Source organism: Rhinolophus ferrumequinum, chromosome 7 (assembly GCF_004115265.2).
Source record: "Rhinolophus ferrumequinum isolate MPI-CBG mRhiFer1 chromosome 7, mRhiFer1_v1.p, whole genome shotgun sequence".
In the NCBI taxonomy this organism is placed as follows: Eukaryota; Metazoa; Chordata; class Mammalia; order Chiroptera; family Rhinolophidae; genus Rhinolophus; species Rhinolophus ferrumequinum.
In genome coordinates, this window is record NC_046290.1 from 45,813,871 (window position 1) to 45,831,502 (window position 17,632).

Genomic DNA, 17,632 nt, shown 5'->3' on the forward strand with positions numbered 1-17,632 from the left:
GCAGGTCAGAACCCTAAGGCACTGCTTCTCAAAACCGAGTGTGCGACGAATCACATGGAGATGTGTTACTGCTGATTCTGACTCAGGAGGTAAAGAGTGGGGCCTGAGATTCTAACAATCTCCCAGGTAATGCCAGGCGGTTGGTTCTTGGACTACATTTGAGGAGCATTGCCTTAAGGGATACTTAATTTTTTTTTTTTTAAATTATTACTTACAGATGACACTTCCTTCTCAACGAGAAACCTGGAGAAAGGCAACAGCAATTTGGTGACTTGGAGCAATTCACTTACTTCTAGCTCATCTGTTAAACAAGGTGGTTGCCTTTCTTCCTCTCTAACGTGGGGGTAATAAAGCACCTACTTGTTAGAAGAGGAGAATTAAGTGAAATAATGTTTGTAACGTTCTTAGCTGGCCCCAAACTTGGCAATAACGGCTCCATAACGTTGCCATCGGTGGTGCTGGCGCTCTTGCACTTATCTCATCCTTGTACTAATATCGGTGGCCGTCCTAGAATGAGGTCAAAGTGGGGCCATAACAGAGCAAAGGAAATAAGGAGAATGGGTCAGAATTGCCTTTGTGTGCCCTGGTCCTTGGCACGAAAAAGAGAGGCCTTTTCAATGTGCATAGAGAGAGATTTTTTCCGTTTCTACCACAAATAACAGAAACCTTAGACCCCAATGTTGTTATTGTATCTATATTTATATTTACCACTTTAAATTTGCCAAATAAGTGCAAAACTGCCTCAATCCAGTATTTGTTCACTTTGGCTGACTCCATGGCCTAATTATATAAAGGAAAGCGTATTGTGCTCCACAAGGATATCACGTTTCCCTCCCTGAATTCACCCCTTCGTGTTTGTGTAAACTCAGCCCAAGTGGCATCCCTTTAACTTGGATTTACAGCCCTGCCTATAAAAATCCAGGGCGCACTGAGCATTTCCTACATGGCTGAATCCTGGCTCACAGCTCTTTTAGTCAAGGAAAAACAAATGACCATTCTCTCTCTCGCCAAAAACAATTGGCTAACCCAACATCTGCCCAGAAAACAAATGAAAAATAAAATGCAACCAACAGACTTTTCTGTGTGTCTGATAAATGTTTATCTCCACGAGCAAGTGGAGGGGGTCCTAGCCAAGATGACACATTCATGCCCATGTAGCGACCCCATGCACCTAATTGTGATGGTGGAACCAGTCACAATTCCAGACAATTCAGATGGGGGATAAATATGCCAAGCTGGCAGTTTGGTATTGTGCAGACCCCAGAAAAGTTTGACTAATGTTTTTACTTTTTAACTCTTCATGTGGCTTTATATAGAGGTAGCAGATTTCCCTCTATAGCCCACTTATTTACTAAGTCATCAATTCAACAAATATTTATTGTGCATCTACCATATGCCACGTGCTATTCTAGGCTCTGGGCATACAGCAGTGAACAAATGAAGTCCTCATGATTCTTACTTTCTAGTGAGATTATATATGGCACATGACTTCTGATGAAGACATATTCTTTCACCTAAATGTCATCGTTTCATCTCGATGTATTTGATATGTGGCTAGCCGCTTCTGAGAACGCACATCAAAATATTCGTTGCCCCTCTGTTCCTGTCAGATGGAGACCTGTATCCACTGCTGCTCTACTTAATTAGCCATCTAAACATATAAGGAAAAATATTGAGTAATTTAGGTAGAAATGAAATCATGGAAATCAAAACTTTTTTTTCTACAAGTTACAGATTTTTTTTAATAATTAAGGCAGATTTCAGATGACTGTGAGTGCTAGTTTTTCAAACACCATATCAATCTTTTGCCCTTCCATGGCACCATTAACTTAGGAACTAGGGTCTAACTTCTAAAATAGGCTCAGCACAGCACACATTGTAAAAAGGTAAAAGCAAAACAAAGCCATAAGAAAGTTATGAGACTGACATTAGCAATATCTTAAAATAATTAAAATAAAAAAATTTAGTAGCTATATTTTCCTTGATTAAAGAATGCATGCTCACTATAAGATACAATATAGAAACGCATAAATCAAAAAGTGCTATTCATACAGAATTATAACATTTATAGAGCTAAGTAATTGTTATTTTTATGATTTATATGTGGTTATAGAACATTGATCAGTCTCATCAGATTGCTTGATTGGCTAGCATATTCCTTATTCCATAATACTAATGACTTCCAGAGTAACAACTGATATATTCAGAACTAATTTCCAGAGAGAACATCCAGTGCTGAATAGGAACTCCACTTAAAAACTTGGTTCTTAAAACATACACTTTTTAATTTAATGTCAGTGCGATTCTAAGGAAGACGGAACAAGATGACGGCTATCCATTTTAGAGAATCACAGGACGTCCACGTCAGAATCTTATAGATCATTTAGTGCAGTGGGCAGGGGAGAGGATGAGTATAAACAAGTTCACACACACACACTCACACACACACACACACACACACACACACACACTACCATGAGAATCACTGATTTGGTCCAACTTCATCATTTTGTAAACGAGGATACTGAGATCCAAACAAGTAAAGAAACCTGTCAATTGACATCTGTCAGGGGTGGCAGAGGTTGGACCAGTGCAGAACGTAAGTTCTGACTCCCAGTCTGGTCCTTGTCATACTGCAGTATGCCAGATAGAAGATATTTTTTGCACATAAGTGTGGAACAACCCAGCTTTAGTTTACTCTCAGAAGAAGGTTAAGTTCTCCAAACAAATCTCTATCATATCAGAGCCTCTTATTCTAACCAAAAAAGCTCACAGGTTTAGGTTACTGGTGGTGATTTTTGGATGTTGTTGCAGTTGTGCGTTTTGCTTTTCGAAAGTGAAGAGGGAAGTTTACGACTTAAGTTAAAGTATCATTATTATTTGACAAGTTAACCAGCATGTATATTTTAAAGTTTAGAGTGAGAGAAAAATAGCAGTTGATCAACACCCCCAAACACATGCACACACACATACACAAAAGGTGAAATGGTATCTATTTATCCATGTGACGGTAAGTAGCTCGCTATTAAAATGTTTGAGAGGGATCTCTACATGCACTTAGCCCTCAATGGGGGTAGAATATGTCACTTCAAGTCCTTTACTCTCTGGCTGAGTCATGGAACTGCCACGATGGTCTCCAACAAAAGTGTTGCTAGCCCTTCATGGCCAGGGAAAAGGTCACCAATGACACAGAGCTCAAGAGCTTGGGGAAGTGGGTTAGAGGGAGAATGAAACATCTACAATACACTTGCAGTCTCTTCGAATATTCATCTAAGTTGAAAACTTTTATCCCAAGGTAAACTTTCCCCTGCATGGAACTCTATTAAACATAAATGGCATTTTAATGAGGCTAAATCTGGCATTTCTGCCATTAGCAGAGATGAACGTCAAAACATTAATCTCTGCTTTCCTTTATTTGATAAGAATTTGGGGTTCAGGCTATCTTCACTCAATGTGTGCCCAACTCTAAAGCTATAAGGAAAAGTTTTTGGTCTGATACACCCTTGGTATAGTACTGATAAAAAATAATGACACAAATTATAGGAGAGGTATTCTATTCTCTACATTCAAAAAATACAATACCCTTAAGTATTAATATATGACTCTTAAAAATTACAACTGACATTGATGAACTCCTACTATTTGCTATGCATTATGTTAACTGCACAACATAAATAATCTTATTTAATCCTTGCACAACTCTGTTATGTTGATGTAATTTTACATTTGGGGAAACTGAGGCTTACAGAGATTAATTACCTGGCCTAAGGTCCACAGTCAGTAAGTGACAAAACTGGAATTCAAACTCAAAATTGTATAACAACAAAGCCTGCACTTTTGATGCCCTGCTTCCTCTAATTAGAGTCATATCCCAGCACACAGACCTATAGGACACGTCCTAACATAACATTTATAAGACAAATGTGTAACTTAGTTAGAAGATAAGTACAGTTTTGGCACAAATTAATTAATAAAAATCTCTGTGTGTCAAATTCTGGATCATTCCAAGCTGGAGTTCCCCTAATGATACCACAAAAGAGCCTCTGATGACCCCAGAGAAGAATCACACGCTCGAAGTTTCCATAAATGCCAACTCACTCCTCGGAATTAGGTGAAGACAGATTGGTACCAACCAGACTAAACCAGTCAATGGCTTTTTTCTTTACGTAGTTGAAATTGTTTTCTCCCATCAAATATTCTCAAGGCACTGACTTAACAACTTAAATGGAAATATTGAATAGATATTAAATATTCCTTTTCTTTTAAAGGAAAGAACATATCCCGAGCTCCTTAATCTCGGGCAATAGTGAAGACTCATGTCAGAAGTGGGGCTGCTTTGTGTGCCGTTGGCATACCCATCTTTTGCCTTACTCATCTTTAGTCAGTGTGACTCTGCTGTTGGTGGTTTTTGGTTTTTTTTAATATTGTGTTGCATCTATGTTTTTATCCAATAATCCAAACGAGAAAGCATTCTGTGACGTTGTTTTAATTGAGCACAAAATTAAATACATTATCAAGGAAAAATGAAACTGAAAGAAGCAAATCAAGATCGCAGCTCAGAGTTTTTACTAGGGTCACAATTGCTGATAAAAGATGCAAAATACCCAATTCGATCAGTTCCTCCTACCTTTGACCTGAAGATTTACGAAATGGGGTGACTAGGGTTATATGTGGCTGGGGAGCTGGAAAGCACTTTCAACTCTTATTGGAATGATTTTGCATCCTCAAGCAGTAAAACGCTAATCACGTCTCTTTTACATTGCTCGTTTTCTAGTGCTCCTAAGGAAAGTCTCTTGGAAAAAGAAGAAGAAAAACGAAGTCTGACTAATGGAACAAAACCTACATAACAGTCCAGTTCTATAATATTTTCTCACTCTTTCAAGATGATGGCTCAGTTTTGAATAAAGATTAATTACTTGATTGTGGTTAATGCATAGACTGGCCAAATTAATTTATAAATGAGAGGCTGGTTATTTTTGTTACTCTCTTCATATCCCAGGTGACTTCAATCAGTAAATTTCATAGAAATGAATATTAAAAAAACTGTATGGTCTTTGTCTTTCACCCATTCGATACCTCTTTGAATTAAATGATTAATATTAGCAAATAAATATACACAGTCTTTCTGAGGGACCTCTCTGGCCTATTTTTGACAGTGTGATCTTGGCTCCCTCGTGGCTTTCCATGATGAGTTCTTGGTAACAGTATTCTTTCTGACAAATTTAACTGAAGCAATTAAACTTTAAAACACAAGTTGTGTGTATAAGCTTGACTAGTTTGCTGTGTCCTATTTGGTGCTTGTGAAACCTGGCTCTGGGTGAATATTTTTCAATTATATCTATAGCTTAGTTTTTTATTCCTACTGACACAAGCAATCAATCTCAATCCTCCTATTCCAGTTGTGTGTTGTTTTCCAAAACTAAAGCCATATGCCCCCAAATCTTTGCCTTATTTTGTGTGCAGATGACATCTTCCATTGACAGTGGATTATAAATTTATCCTCAACCCACATGTGGAGCCTGAACACATAAGAAACCCCAACACACACACACACACACACACACACACACACACACACAGTACAGTTCCAAGTGACATTCCCTTCTTTTCCCCCTCCTACCTCAGTGATGCAGAATAACAGTTATAAATTAACATTTCCTCTTGAGGAGTACTGAGTGGAAAGAAAAGAACAAGAGAAGGGCACCTTAATCTCCACAACAGGTAACCAAAGCTGCGGAGCAAAACGCAATTCTTAGTGGACACCCTGATAAGGTTCCCAAGACAGCACTGAGGAAGAGCTGAATTCGCCAATGAGACACATCACACACTTACTTTAGTGGCTCCTGGTTAAGCCGGCTGTTATCTATGACATTCAGATTTAACACAATATCCTCCTTAACCCCAATGCAATTCTATTTCCAGTTCTGCCAGCCTCAGCTCTGCAAAATCATCAGTATTCTCTTTAAAAAAAAAAAAAAAAGTATAAGCTTAAATTCTGGGTCCTCCACCAGTCATACCCTTTGATTAAGGATTATCCCGTTAGGCACTTTCTGTTGAAGATGCCCAGGGCAGTATCCATCCCACGGACATTGAAATGGAAGTAGAAACAATTGCATGGGTAACTTACCAGCTCCTGAGTCTGAATGGCTGCAGCAGCCCCACTGCTTTACCTGATCCCTTGCTCTCTGTCTGTCTCCCTCTCTCTCTCCCTCCTTCTCTTGTGTACAGATTGCAGGGAACTTAAGGAACTCGCAGGGACAGTGTTTCAGATGACTTAAGAAAGAGAACAGGAACAATACTTCGTTCTCTTTTTTTCTCAGATGAGTACCTTCGGGAAGAAGGAAGGAAGGGAGGGGAGAGAGAGGAAGTCAACAACCCTTTGCTTTCCTGAAAAAAAATAAGGAAACAGAAGATAGACATCTCATTTTCTCTTAAACAAAATGTTGGAAGGGGCAAAAAAAAAAAAAAAAATCTTTGAAAAAAGGAATTCCTCAAAAATGCTCTCTGTCCTGGGAGCTTTAACGAGATGAAAAGCCTTACTGGCCTGTCCTGTCCAAACAAATGGTGTTCCAGAAAGACAGGCTCTCCTGAGCTTGCAGTCTCTAGTATCTGGTTTGCAGAACTGACACAGCCAGAAGGGAACAGATCAGTCGTATTGACTCTGAGCAAAGGAAAGTTTGGTCTGTTGTGCTAACTGAGGCAAACCTACAGCCTGTAAGAATGGAAGACGGCCAGTCAGCCAGGACGGTTGGCTCTTTCTAGGCCTTTTGAAATACCAGCACTGCTACAATTCTTCAGCTTGACTTTACATCCTTAGATTTCTTCCAGGATCAAAGAGCACATTTATGCACTGGTCACTGAGCTTTATGCCATGGACCAAACCAAGCTTCCCTCTTTGCAGAGGATAAAAAAAAAATTTAAAAAGCAACTTACTACACTGCTGCTGAACATAGTTTTCTCAGAAGTGTTGTATATATTGTCCTATCTTTTACATCCCTAATGCTGCTTGGAATGACAAAATACTGTTAAGCGTCGTAAGTCTCAGATCAGTCGGCCACAGTTTTTAATAAGGAATGAGGAGGCTGAATATAAGGAGTGAGAAAATGCAGGGAATATTCTTTACCAAGTTAGGGGTGCTTGGGAGTTCAACCGGCAGGCATGAGTTCCATTTAGGGACTTAGGAATAAGCTTGGCTTAAAATTCTCTGGTTTGTGTTGTGTGCCTTGCACCTTTCATTCATCTGGTTAAGACCATTTTCACCACGAACAGGAACCAGCAGTTGTGTGGGCCTTTGTGGCAGCAAAAGACAAAGCAGTTTTAAGGTAGTTCCTATTTCATTCAATGCTTAAAAAAGGGGGAGGGGTCTGGTGGTGGAGGGTTACACCTAATCACAAAAGTAATTAAAGTAATGTCAGGGAAAGGGCGATTCTGATTCAGTTTCTCTGTAACACTTTTATTGGTCGTACGGTCTATAAGATTATTCTTTTATCCCAGCAGTTTTAGCTTCCCCCATTGATTATTATCTATCTATCTATCCATCATCATCATCATCATCATCTAGCTCTCATGTGTGTATCAAAGAGAACGTAAGATACTGTGATTCAGTAGTTTTGCAAGACCCAGGACAGAGGCTTACTCTCCGCATTCCCCGTGGCACCAATACTGACACAACACATGGGTTTCTGGCATGGGTGACCCAACCCCATCTACAGAGGACAAAACTGATGGCCAGAGAAGAAAGAGTCTGTACTGTCTGCCCAAGGTCACACACCTCAGTGGCAAAAACCAAAGTGCTCATCTGTCTCCCAGTTCAGCTCTGGGACTCTTTGCCCTCTGCTGGCCTTCCTCTATATCCTGCCGTTGTAGAAATGGGAAGGAAGATGAAAATGAAAATCTAAGAAAGAAAGAGAAGAGCATGAGAGAATGCAGTGGGGAAGGAACAGAAAGTGACTCTTCTAAAGGAGTAGCAACTGTAGGGCAACCCTTTAAGTAATTGTGAGGGTAGTGAGGGTAGTGAAATTCAGGTCAATTCAGGTAAATTCTGCTGAAATGTACCATAAAAAGTGGAAGTAGGTGGGAGTGGGGGAGGGTGAGGGAGGAGAAGGAAGGGAAGGCTGCCCTAGGTTCTGTGGCATCTCCAGCAGAGGCAAGGAGGGGCTATGAAGAAACAAACACCCTCGGGCTACAAAATCCTGGCAGGCCTGAAAAGTCTCTGCACACCTGGAGAATCAGTGACAGCCACACGCAGCCCTTTCCATGTTTTTATTCCTCTTGCAGCCTCAGGGCAAGGCCAGGCTGAGCCCCAGGAGCCCAGTCAGATTCCAGAGGATTTCCCTTTTAAGTCTGCAGAATGTGGGGACTGTCACGTTGAGGCGTGTTGTTTTCTCCCAGCCAGCTGACCCGCCCAGAGACAGTCTGGACAGGGACATGTGCCATCTGAGTTGTGCAGCTGATGTAATGGAGTGGCATCTGGTCGGGATCTGGCGACATCACCTCTGGAAACACTGCAAGGCGATTTCTCTTGTTTTCAGACTACTACTGTGAAGCAGCATGGGTCTTAGAATGTCAGCCACAGTTTTTCAAAAGGGATTCTCAATGCTGCCTGTGCCAAGCTGCTCCATTCATACATCTCACTGTAAACAGGCTTCTCCCTCTTTCCCTGCGCTGCCCATCACATGAAAAGTCATCCTCTAATACTTGTCAAATCACCCACGAGGTGTCTGGAGCTAAAACGCACAAGTCCCTCCCATGAGGTTTCCCAGGAGAGATTTCTCATCAGGTCACTCAAGCTGGTGAAGCTTACTCTCCAGCTATCTCATGGCTTATTCAGATTCTGACTGAAAGTGAAGGGAATGGATGTCTGTACTGCAGACAACTGAGGAAACGCATGTGTGGAAGGGGAATATAGCCATGCCTCTGACCCAGCAGGTAAGCTACACAGTGCATGGGCTATTAGAGGTCATTTGAGTAGAGAGAGAGGGCTGTAACACTCTGGGACAAGGAGAAAATCCAAGGTTAAAATTTAGTGAAACCAAAACAGTGACCCAAGACTCAGAACCAAAGAAATATAAGCTCTACTCAAAATGGCTTCCCACTTCTGAAGCATCCTAACTGGTACTCCTCCAGCTTCTGATTATCCAGCAATCTAGGGCCATCTGTTCATCCAGGACTAACCTGAACCCTGATCACGGAGAGTGGTAGAGTGAATGGTGGATTGAAAGACAACATATGTTCAGAACAGTGTATACAAAGTAAGTGTACACATCAGTGGACTTTCACAAAATGAACACATCTGAGTAACAGGAAAAAAAATAAACAGAAGACCTGTGACCGTCTAGCTACTACTTCCCCTAAAGGATCACAGGGTCCTAACTCCCACACCTGACCTAAACACATATTACCTGGTTTGGATTTATATAACACATGGCACGGGACTGTACTTTTTGTTTTGGGTTTCTTTGTCTCAGTATTATATTTGCGAAATTCACCTCTATTGTTGAATGTAGTTGTGGTTCATTCACTCTTGTTGCTGGAGAGTATTTTATTCTGCGACTATTTCGCAATTTATGTGTTCACTCTACTGAAGATGGACATTTGGGTTGTTTCTAGTTCAGGGCTATTTCTAATGGGCTGCCAGGAATATTCCTGTTCCTGCCAGATATCTTTTTAAAAGTCCAATGCAGGACTCACTTCTCTCCAGAAAGATTGTCCACTCCAATGATTCATAACCTTCTTGTTTGATTTCCTTCAGCAACAATTTCCTCTTACATGGGATGCATGGCATACATGAATTTTTAAAAATTCAAATGGATTCTGTTTGAGGACACGGTGATGCCCTTGGAGATACTGGCAGAGTTCCTGGGGAGCTTTGGAAGGAGTTGGGAGCCACTGTTCTCACTTCCTGCTGCCACCTGGAGATGCTAGTTCCTCAGGGGTGCTCTGAGCCACAGCCATCAGCTCGCCATCCCCCTTTCAGATTCTGTGGAAAGCAGGTCTCTTCTCCCTCCTCTGGGCTTCTCACGGACAGGCTGAGTTTCATTATATTAATGTGCAGAAGAGAGGGCCAAGCCTCGGGCCTGAAACTGCTTTGACACTTCCTTTGTTTCTTTGATTTATTCTCTTTGTCTTGCCAAACCCCAATATCCTCCAAGTCTAAGCTCAAAATGTGAGAACATTCATTTCTGTCTTTCTTTCTGGCTTATTTTTTTTAGCATGAAAAGTGGACATGAAGGATTCATTTAAACAAGTTATTGAAGAAAGTCTCTTTTATGCATCTAGTTTCTTCATTTGACAACTGGGGATAACATCACCTATTTTCCACAGTATTAGGAGTAAAGAAGAATACGGAGAAGAATAGCTAACATCTTTCATATACTTAGCATGTGCCAGACACTGTTCTAAATATGCTGGGATTCTGGACATGTCAGTACCTAGAGAGGTCATGGGAAGATACAGTCTGAGGGCTCGCTGATAGGCTGTAGCGCAAGAGTCTGGTGGAGAATGAATACAGGCAGTTCCTGGCACACAAACAGCTGGCTTATGAAAATTCATACTTTTGAATGGCCACACCTTCCCCCATGCCCCCAGCCCCATCTCCAGTTTCCAGAGCCTCTAAAGCTGAGCACCTACCTACCTTTGCCCCAGCCTGGCGTTCCGATCTGTTTGCCTTGCTGTCACTGTCCTAAGGTGTATCCCTACGCCTAAATTTCTTAACTTTCACCCAGCAGGGTTCATTTACCTTATCACATACCCAGTGCTATTACTGAAACGCTAGGGACATCTTCAAAGCTGGCCCAGAAGTGATGAGTTTGAGAGATGGAGTAGAACTTTGTGTTTGAACGACTAGGGTTGAAGACAATGTACTCTAGGCATTCCATGTTAGAACCCAGGCAGAAATTTCCTAAGAGAAGTCTGTTATATGTGGTGAATTGGTAGTGTTATGATTTAGTTAAGGCCAGTATGAGTTCTAAGAACTGGCCTGTGGACTTAATCACTGAGGAACACGTGGGTTCTACAGGAAAATGCATTCTGAGCTCCAAATATCTGATACAAACAAATAAGCATTTTTAAGATGGGAAATGGCAGTAGTTGTATTAAAAAGCAACTGTGGGTTCATTACCAGGCCAGACGTGAGCAAGCGTTCTCATCCAGTATCCACTTTCATAGTTCAGTAGAGCTCGTCTTTTCACAGCCTTCCTCCAGAGTGGCCTTTTCTTCTCCTTACAGGCTCTCTCCAAGCATCCTCAGTCATATGTGTCTGTGGCACAAAAGAAACAAGAAATAACTTTATTTTTATGTATAAAATTAAATATGGTTAGTGGTCCCCCTCCTTGATAAACCTGGCTAAGTGTTCTATAGATTTATTGTTCATGGCTCTCACCTCCCTCCTTAGGTTCTACCAGACCCAGGACTTCCAGGGTCCAAGGAAAATAGCCTGGAGCCTTGATCCATGTTGGCTGATTCAGGGTCCCTGGAGATGGCTGGTTCTGCTCATGGCTCTACCCCTCCCCGCCCCCTTCCCCCTCCCAGTGCCAAGTTCTGTCACAGGAACGTCCGTCAAATCGCCCAAGACCATACTGACTGATGCCCACATCTCTCCAGTTACCCTCGTCCTCTCTACAGCCCTACGTATGTGAGATCCAAGGTTGCTGCTACTCTCGGGCAACCCATGACATGTCTCATTTCCTGATCTTTTGACATACAACTCACACTGGGGCTCAGGCCTTTCTCTTCCTCAACCACATAGCCACACCTTTCCATCTCTTTACACGTGGACCAAGCAGGTAACACAAATCAGTGTTCCATGTGTGATACAAGAGGATGTGGTGGAGAGCATGGCAAACTGAAGTCTGTGTCCCATTTAAAGTGGTTTGTGATAATGTGAGAACATACGCCGCGTGACTGGATCATCTTAATTTAAAAAATAAGACAGAAATCTGGATTTTTATGTGGAATTTCTTGATTTTAAAATATTAGAATAAAAAAAGACTTTTTAAAAGATATTAAGGAATTGTTATTAATTTGAGGTGAGTAGGATAATGGCATGGTGGCTTTGTTTTCAAAATATATAGTGCACTATTACCAGGTGAAATATGATTTGTTTTAAGATTCTACAAGAAAAAAATAAATTTTATATGCAAAGGAAACATAAGCTTGATGTTTTTAAAATATGTCTACATCTTTTAAATGCTTTGATATTCTTCTCTTTGAGAGATAGAGCCCAATTCCCCATCCCTTAAAACCAAATCACTTAGACTTAGTGACTGCTAAAAGCAGAATAAAGTAGAAATGACGGGGCGTGGCCGAGGAGACCAGGTCACAAAAGGCGTTGAGGTTTCCTCCTTGAGCACTCTCTCCAATGGCTTGCTCTGGGGAAAATTAGCTGCCATGGCATGAGGAGACTTAAGTAACCTGTAGAAAGGGCCACATGGAGAGAAACTAAGGTCTTCTATAACAGCCTTGTGAGTGCACCATCTTGGCAATAAATCATCTAGCTCAGTCAGGCCTTCAGATGACTGCAGGCCTGGCCACATTCTGACGGCAACCTCAGGAGAGACTGTGAACCAAACCATCCCACTAAGCTGTTCCTGAATTCCTGACTCACAGAAACTGTGAGATAATAAATTTTCGTTTTATTTTTTTAAGCCACTAGGCTTTGGGGTAATTTGTTATAGTCCAAAGACAATTAATACTGGGGTAGGTGTTAATTTACAATTTTTGACCTTAACTTTTCAAATCACAAAACCCAGGTGGTAATATTTGCTGGTAGCAATCACGGTTTGACCCTGAAACTCAACAAGGCTGCTAACTGCTACATCCGCTTCCACACCAACACCAAACAAAGGGGGTCACCTTTAGAGTGTTTTCACACCTATCCTCTCCGACATGGAATACCTGAGAGGAGAATGTACTAGTGACCTCTGGCATGGCTACAACGGACTATGAGTTCAGCTCATCACCTATATTATCAATTTGTTTCTTATTGCTCTCCCACATTGGTCAGTGAGTGAAGGTGATGCTATCCGGGGCAAGTTTTCTTTTTAGGTATCTTTTCTTGATAGATTTTAAATTGTCAAAGGTCAGAAGATGAGTAGTTGATTTGCTTTATGTGGTGGTAAAATCTCCACTTGGCATTGTATTTGATGAGTACCAGTTAATCCACTAAAATCTACATATTGGAAAGATATTGGTATTTAAAAGAAAAAAAATTAACAGAAACCTTTCACCAAAAAATAATCTAATCTTACTTAGAAACTAATACAGACAACAGAATGTATGTTTCATGGGAACCCAGACTTTGCTGGTTCGTTGCTGTATCTCCAATGTCTGGAAGTCACCTAGCACATGGGAGTTGCTCAACAGACATTTGTGGAATGAATTAATGAGTGACTGACTGGATGAATGAAGCCAAAGAGAAGAGGCTCTGTAATGCAGGGACTCAGCTCCCGCTCCCCGCACAAGAACGCAGGATATAGTGAGGCCAAAAAGAAACAACAACGGAGCCACAGAGAGGGGAGTCATACCACTATATTCTTGTTGGCGGCCGGGCGAAACACAGGAAGTAGGATCAACAGGATCCACAATCCACAATCCACTTGCTAACCACACTTGTTGGCAGCACTCCGCCATTCGCTTCTCTGCCAACCCCCTTGCCACCGTGGCCACGGCAGTTAGATTACTGGCTAATAGCTAACCGGTTACAGCTGATGGCCAACTAGTTACAGCTGATGGCCATCTGATTACAGCTGATGGCCATCTAATAACTGAACCAGCACCTTTCTCCGTGAGATCCGAGAGCCTGGAAACTGCTCTCTGGGATGCCATCCCCACAGGCTCCTTTGGAGGAGGAGGGTGAAGTATCACCCACTGGGCATTTTCCTTTCCCTTTCCTTCCCCCATGCACTCTCCAATGTCATCATCTCTGAGGTATCTTAGAGGAGGCTAAGACTCCTTGAGAAACAGTTTTAAATGTAAGGAACAGTCTAGTACCCACCTGGCACTATAGTTATTACCATATTATTGACTATATTCCCTATGCTTTACATCCCCATGACTATTTTATAACTACCAATTTTTACTTCTTACTCCCTTCACTTTTTTACTCTGCTCCCAACCCCCTCCCATCTATCACCCAAATAAATCTAGTACCCATCTGACACCGTACATAATTTATTACAATATTATTGACTGTATTCCTTATGCTATACCCTACATCCCCATGACTACTTTGTAACAACTAATTTGTACTTCTTAATCCCGTCCCTTTTTTCACCCATTTCCCAAGTCCCCTACCATCTGGCAACCATCAAAATGTTCTCTGTAACTATGAGTTTGTTTCTGATTTGTTTATTTTCTTTAGATTCCACATTTAAGCGAAATCACAATGCATCTGTCTTTTTCTGTCGAACATACTCCACTCAGCACAATACCCTCTAGGTCCATCCACGCCACCACAGAGGGCAAGAACACATTCCCTTCCACAGTCAAGCAATATTCCAGTATATATATGTATCCATTCTTTATCCATTCTTCCATCGATGGACACCCAGGCTGCCTCCACATCTTGGCCATTGTAAACAATGCTGTAATGAACATATGGATGCACACGTCTGCTCGAAGTAGTCAGGGAGATCACTTCTTAAACTATATAAATGTCTAACCACTATGCCATACACCTGAAATTCAGATAAAATAATATTGAATGTCAATTGTAAAAATTTAAAAGGGGGGAAAGATGAAGGGAAATAAGAGATTCAAGCTTCCAGGTATGAAACAAGTAAGTCACGGGATGTAATGCACAGCATGGGGAATACAGTCAATAATATTGTGATCATGTGGTACGGTGTAAGGTGGTTCTGGACTAATCATGGTGGTCACTTCTTTGGGTATATAAATGTTAAATAACTATAGTGTACCCCTGAAACTAATATAATATTGTACGTTAGCTATATTTAATAAAAATCTTAAAACCAACCAACCAACCAATAAATAAATAAATAAATGCGAGAACCAGGAAGACCCCTTTGGGACGAGACGTGAGCAGACCCGGCCCCCTGTCCTTCCACTTACTGGCCGTTAGGCCTGGCAGTAGGCTTCACAGCTCTTCTTAGCTCCTGTTTTCTTCTGAGAAATGATAGAAGCTTCCAGCCTTAATTCCAGAAGTGTCATGAGCTGTCCAGGCTTCCGCTTCTTTTAATATTCACCCAAAGGAGGCAAGTCGCCATTTGCGAGGCACTTTGAAGCTGACAAACCAGAGGCTTCAGAGCGATGTGACCTGAGGCGCACAGCTTGGCAAATGACCTGATGTGACTGATGTTCAAAGCAGCTGTCAGTGAATAGAAGGCGGCCTGCACAAAGGAGCCAGCCAAAAATAATGAGGGAGGTGAAAAGAAAAAACAAAAAGAAGAAAGAAAGAAAAGCCACACGGGGCAGAACAGAACTCAGGGTCACTTGTGTTTCCTCTGCTCTCACCTCCTCCCTCTCCTCCTCCACCCGGTCCTCAAACAACCCCCTCCTGCCTCCTCCAAAAGAAAAGTTAAAAGCTTTCTTTTGGAAAAAGAGCCGTTTGCTTAGACTGCTGCTGTTTACCTTTGGTAGGACAGCCATTGGTGGCAGAGTTCAAACACAGGAAAAGGCCTTTGGTTACAGGAAGAGTCACAGACGGGCCTGAAGACTTGCCGAGATGCCACAGGCCTTTGTACCTTTCTCTGTCAGGTCCAGTGGAGGGCCTGCCACTGGGCTCTGGCTTCCACATCAGGCAACCAGCCTCCAGCCTCCCTTCCCTTGGGAACAACGGTCCTAAAGCATAAAGAAGTGAGGAATGGAGGGGGAGTGGACAGGGAAGGGGAACAAAAAAAGGAAAAGAGGCTTACATCACAAACAAAAACACCACGATCTTATTTCCAGTCTAGTATGGAAAATATATTTACAACAAGTAGCAAAATTTGGGTTTTATTTGGGGTTTTTTTTCATTTGCTTTCAATCGTGAAAATTATCCTCCACGAACTAAAGAGCCCGCATTTGCCAAAACGGGGCCAGAACTCTGCCCCGGAAAACTGATTTCTCTACAGCTACCTCCAGAACGCTGCAATTTCTTTGCGAAAAGGAAGGGAATCTGCCTTCTTACTTTTCAAAGCACTTGCTCATGAGTCCTCCCCACCCTGAGAAGAGTTAGACTACATTGTGAAATGAAGGAAGATAATCACGCTGAGTAAACAAATGCTATCAAATAATCAAAATCTTCTGGGTCTTACCCATTTCCCCCAAACTTCTTTCCTCTAATCCACTTCAAAAAATCCCCAGGCTCCAAGAAGCACTAGACTTTCTCATCAGGTCATTTGCAAGTTTACCATGAGGATCTCACTTCTCTCTTTTCCCTGATTTTAGAGTTATTTGTATCAAAATCTTTCTGTTTTCCAGAGTTCCCACAGTACCTGTCTCTTCTAGAACTTGCCCAACCTAAGTGGAAATGAAGGGCTGCTAACCTCCTCTCCAGCCACCCACCTCCATCCTACCTGCTCCTCGTCAATGAGCTCCTCACATACAGGCTGTGCTATGCAGTGAAAAGCAGTAATTTCTCCTGCACTGAAAAATGTCCCCCAGTACTTCCAATTCACTAAACTTTGGCTGCAGTATTTTATTTGCTGTGAAATGAGTCTGTAACAAAATCCTTTGGATTCTTTCAAGATTTTTCTCCTTAACTTTGATTTTCAGCAATTTGACTCTGATATGCCTGGCGTGTGTGTGTGTGTGTGTGTGTGTGTGTGTGTGTGTGTTTAAATCTATTCTGTGTGGGGTGTGCTCTCCTTCTTAAATCTATAAATTTAACTCTTTCTCCAAATTTTAGCTATTCTTTTTTCAAATATTCTTCCTGCCCCATTTTTCTCTCTTCTTCAGTGACTTCAATTCACATACGAGTATATTAGGCCTTTTGATAGGATCCACAGGTTTCTAAGGATCCACTCATTTTTCTCAATCTCTCTTCTCTCTGTTCTTAATATTGGATCATTTATATTGAACTATTATTTTAAAGTTCACTGATTTCTTTTTCCTGTCCTCTCTATTTTACTGTTAAACCTAACCAGTAAAGATTTTTAGATACTGTAACTTTCAGTTTAGAATTTTCAGTTGGTTCTATTTTAAAAAAATAATAATTTTTTTTTTTAGAATCACTTTCTGACCTATCACCACACTTATCTGTGAAACATCCACATGAAGAACAGTAGGATAATTTTCTTAATCCTATTTTACATTTAGGGAAAACAAGGAATTGAGAGGTTAAGAAGATTTATCAAGATTGGAAAGGCAGTGATAAATAGAGCCAGAATACAAAATATATAGTATGCATGATGATGGCGAAAAGAGAAGGACAGGAAGAGATTAAGAAGTGTGGGAATGAGGGGGGAGTTTGCAATTTCAAGTAGGATATTTAGGGAAGGCCTCAATGAGAAGGTGAGGATAGAGAAAACATCAGAAAGATGCAAAGGTAGGAAAAGAGGCCTTCATTCAGTGGGAAGAGCACATGCCCTTAGTAGAGTATGCTATTATGTATGTATGATATATGTGGATCACTGGATCTGCCATTATATTTTTATGAGTTGATGGAGTACAATTTATTCATTCTGAATCCCAA

At 41.3% G+C, this 17,632-nt stretch overlaps 1 protein-coding gene across 1 annotated transcript in view; it reads right to left on the reverse strand.

The window, feature by feature from the left end:
• The window catches only part of ZNF366 (zinc finger protein 366), a 289,661-nt gene that overhangs the window by 58,241 nt on the left and 213,788 nt on the right, over nt 1-17,632 (reverse strand). The window contains exons 9-12 of the mRNA XM_033111021.1: nt 15,589-15,798; nt 15,070-15,347; nt 11,120-11,257; nt 6,128-6,328 (exon numbers count right to left, since the gene is read on the reverse strand). Coding sequence (XP_032966912.1) covers nt 6,128-6,328; nt 11,120-11,147 — 229 coding nt within the window. The 5' untranslated portion in view covers nt 11,148-11,257; nt 15,070-15,347; nt 15,589-15,798. The remainder of the gene's footprint in view (nt 1-6,127; nt 6,329-11,119; nt 11,258-15,069; nt 15,348-15,588; nt 15,799-17,632) is intronic.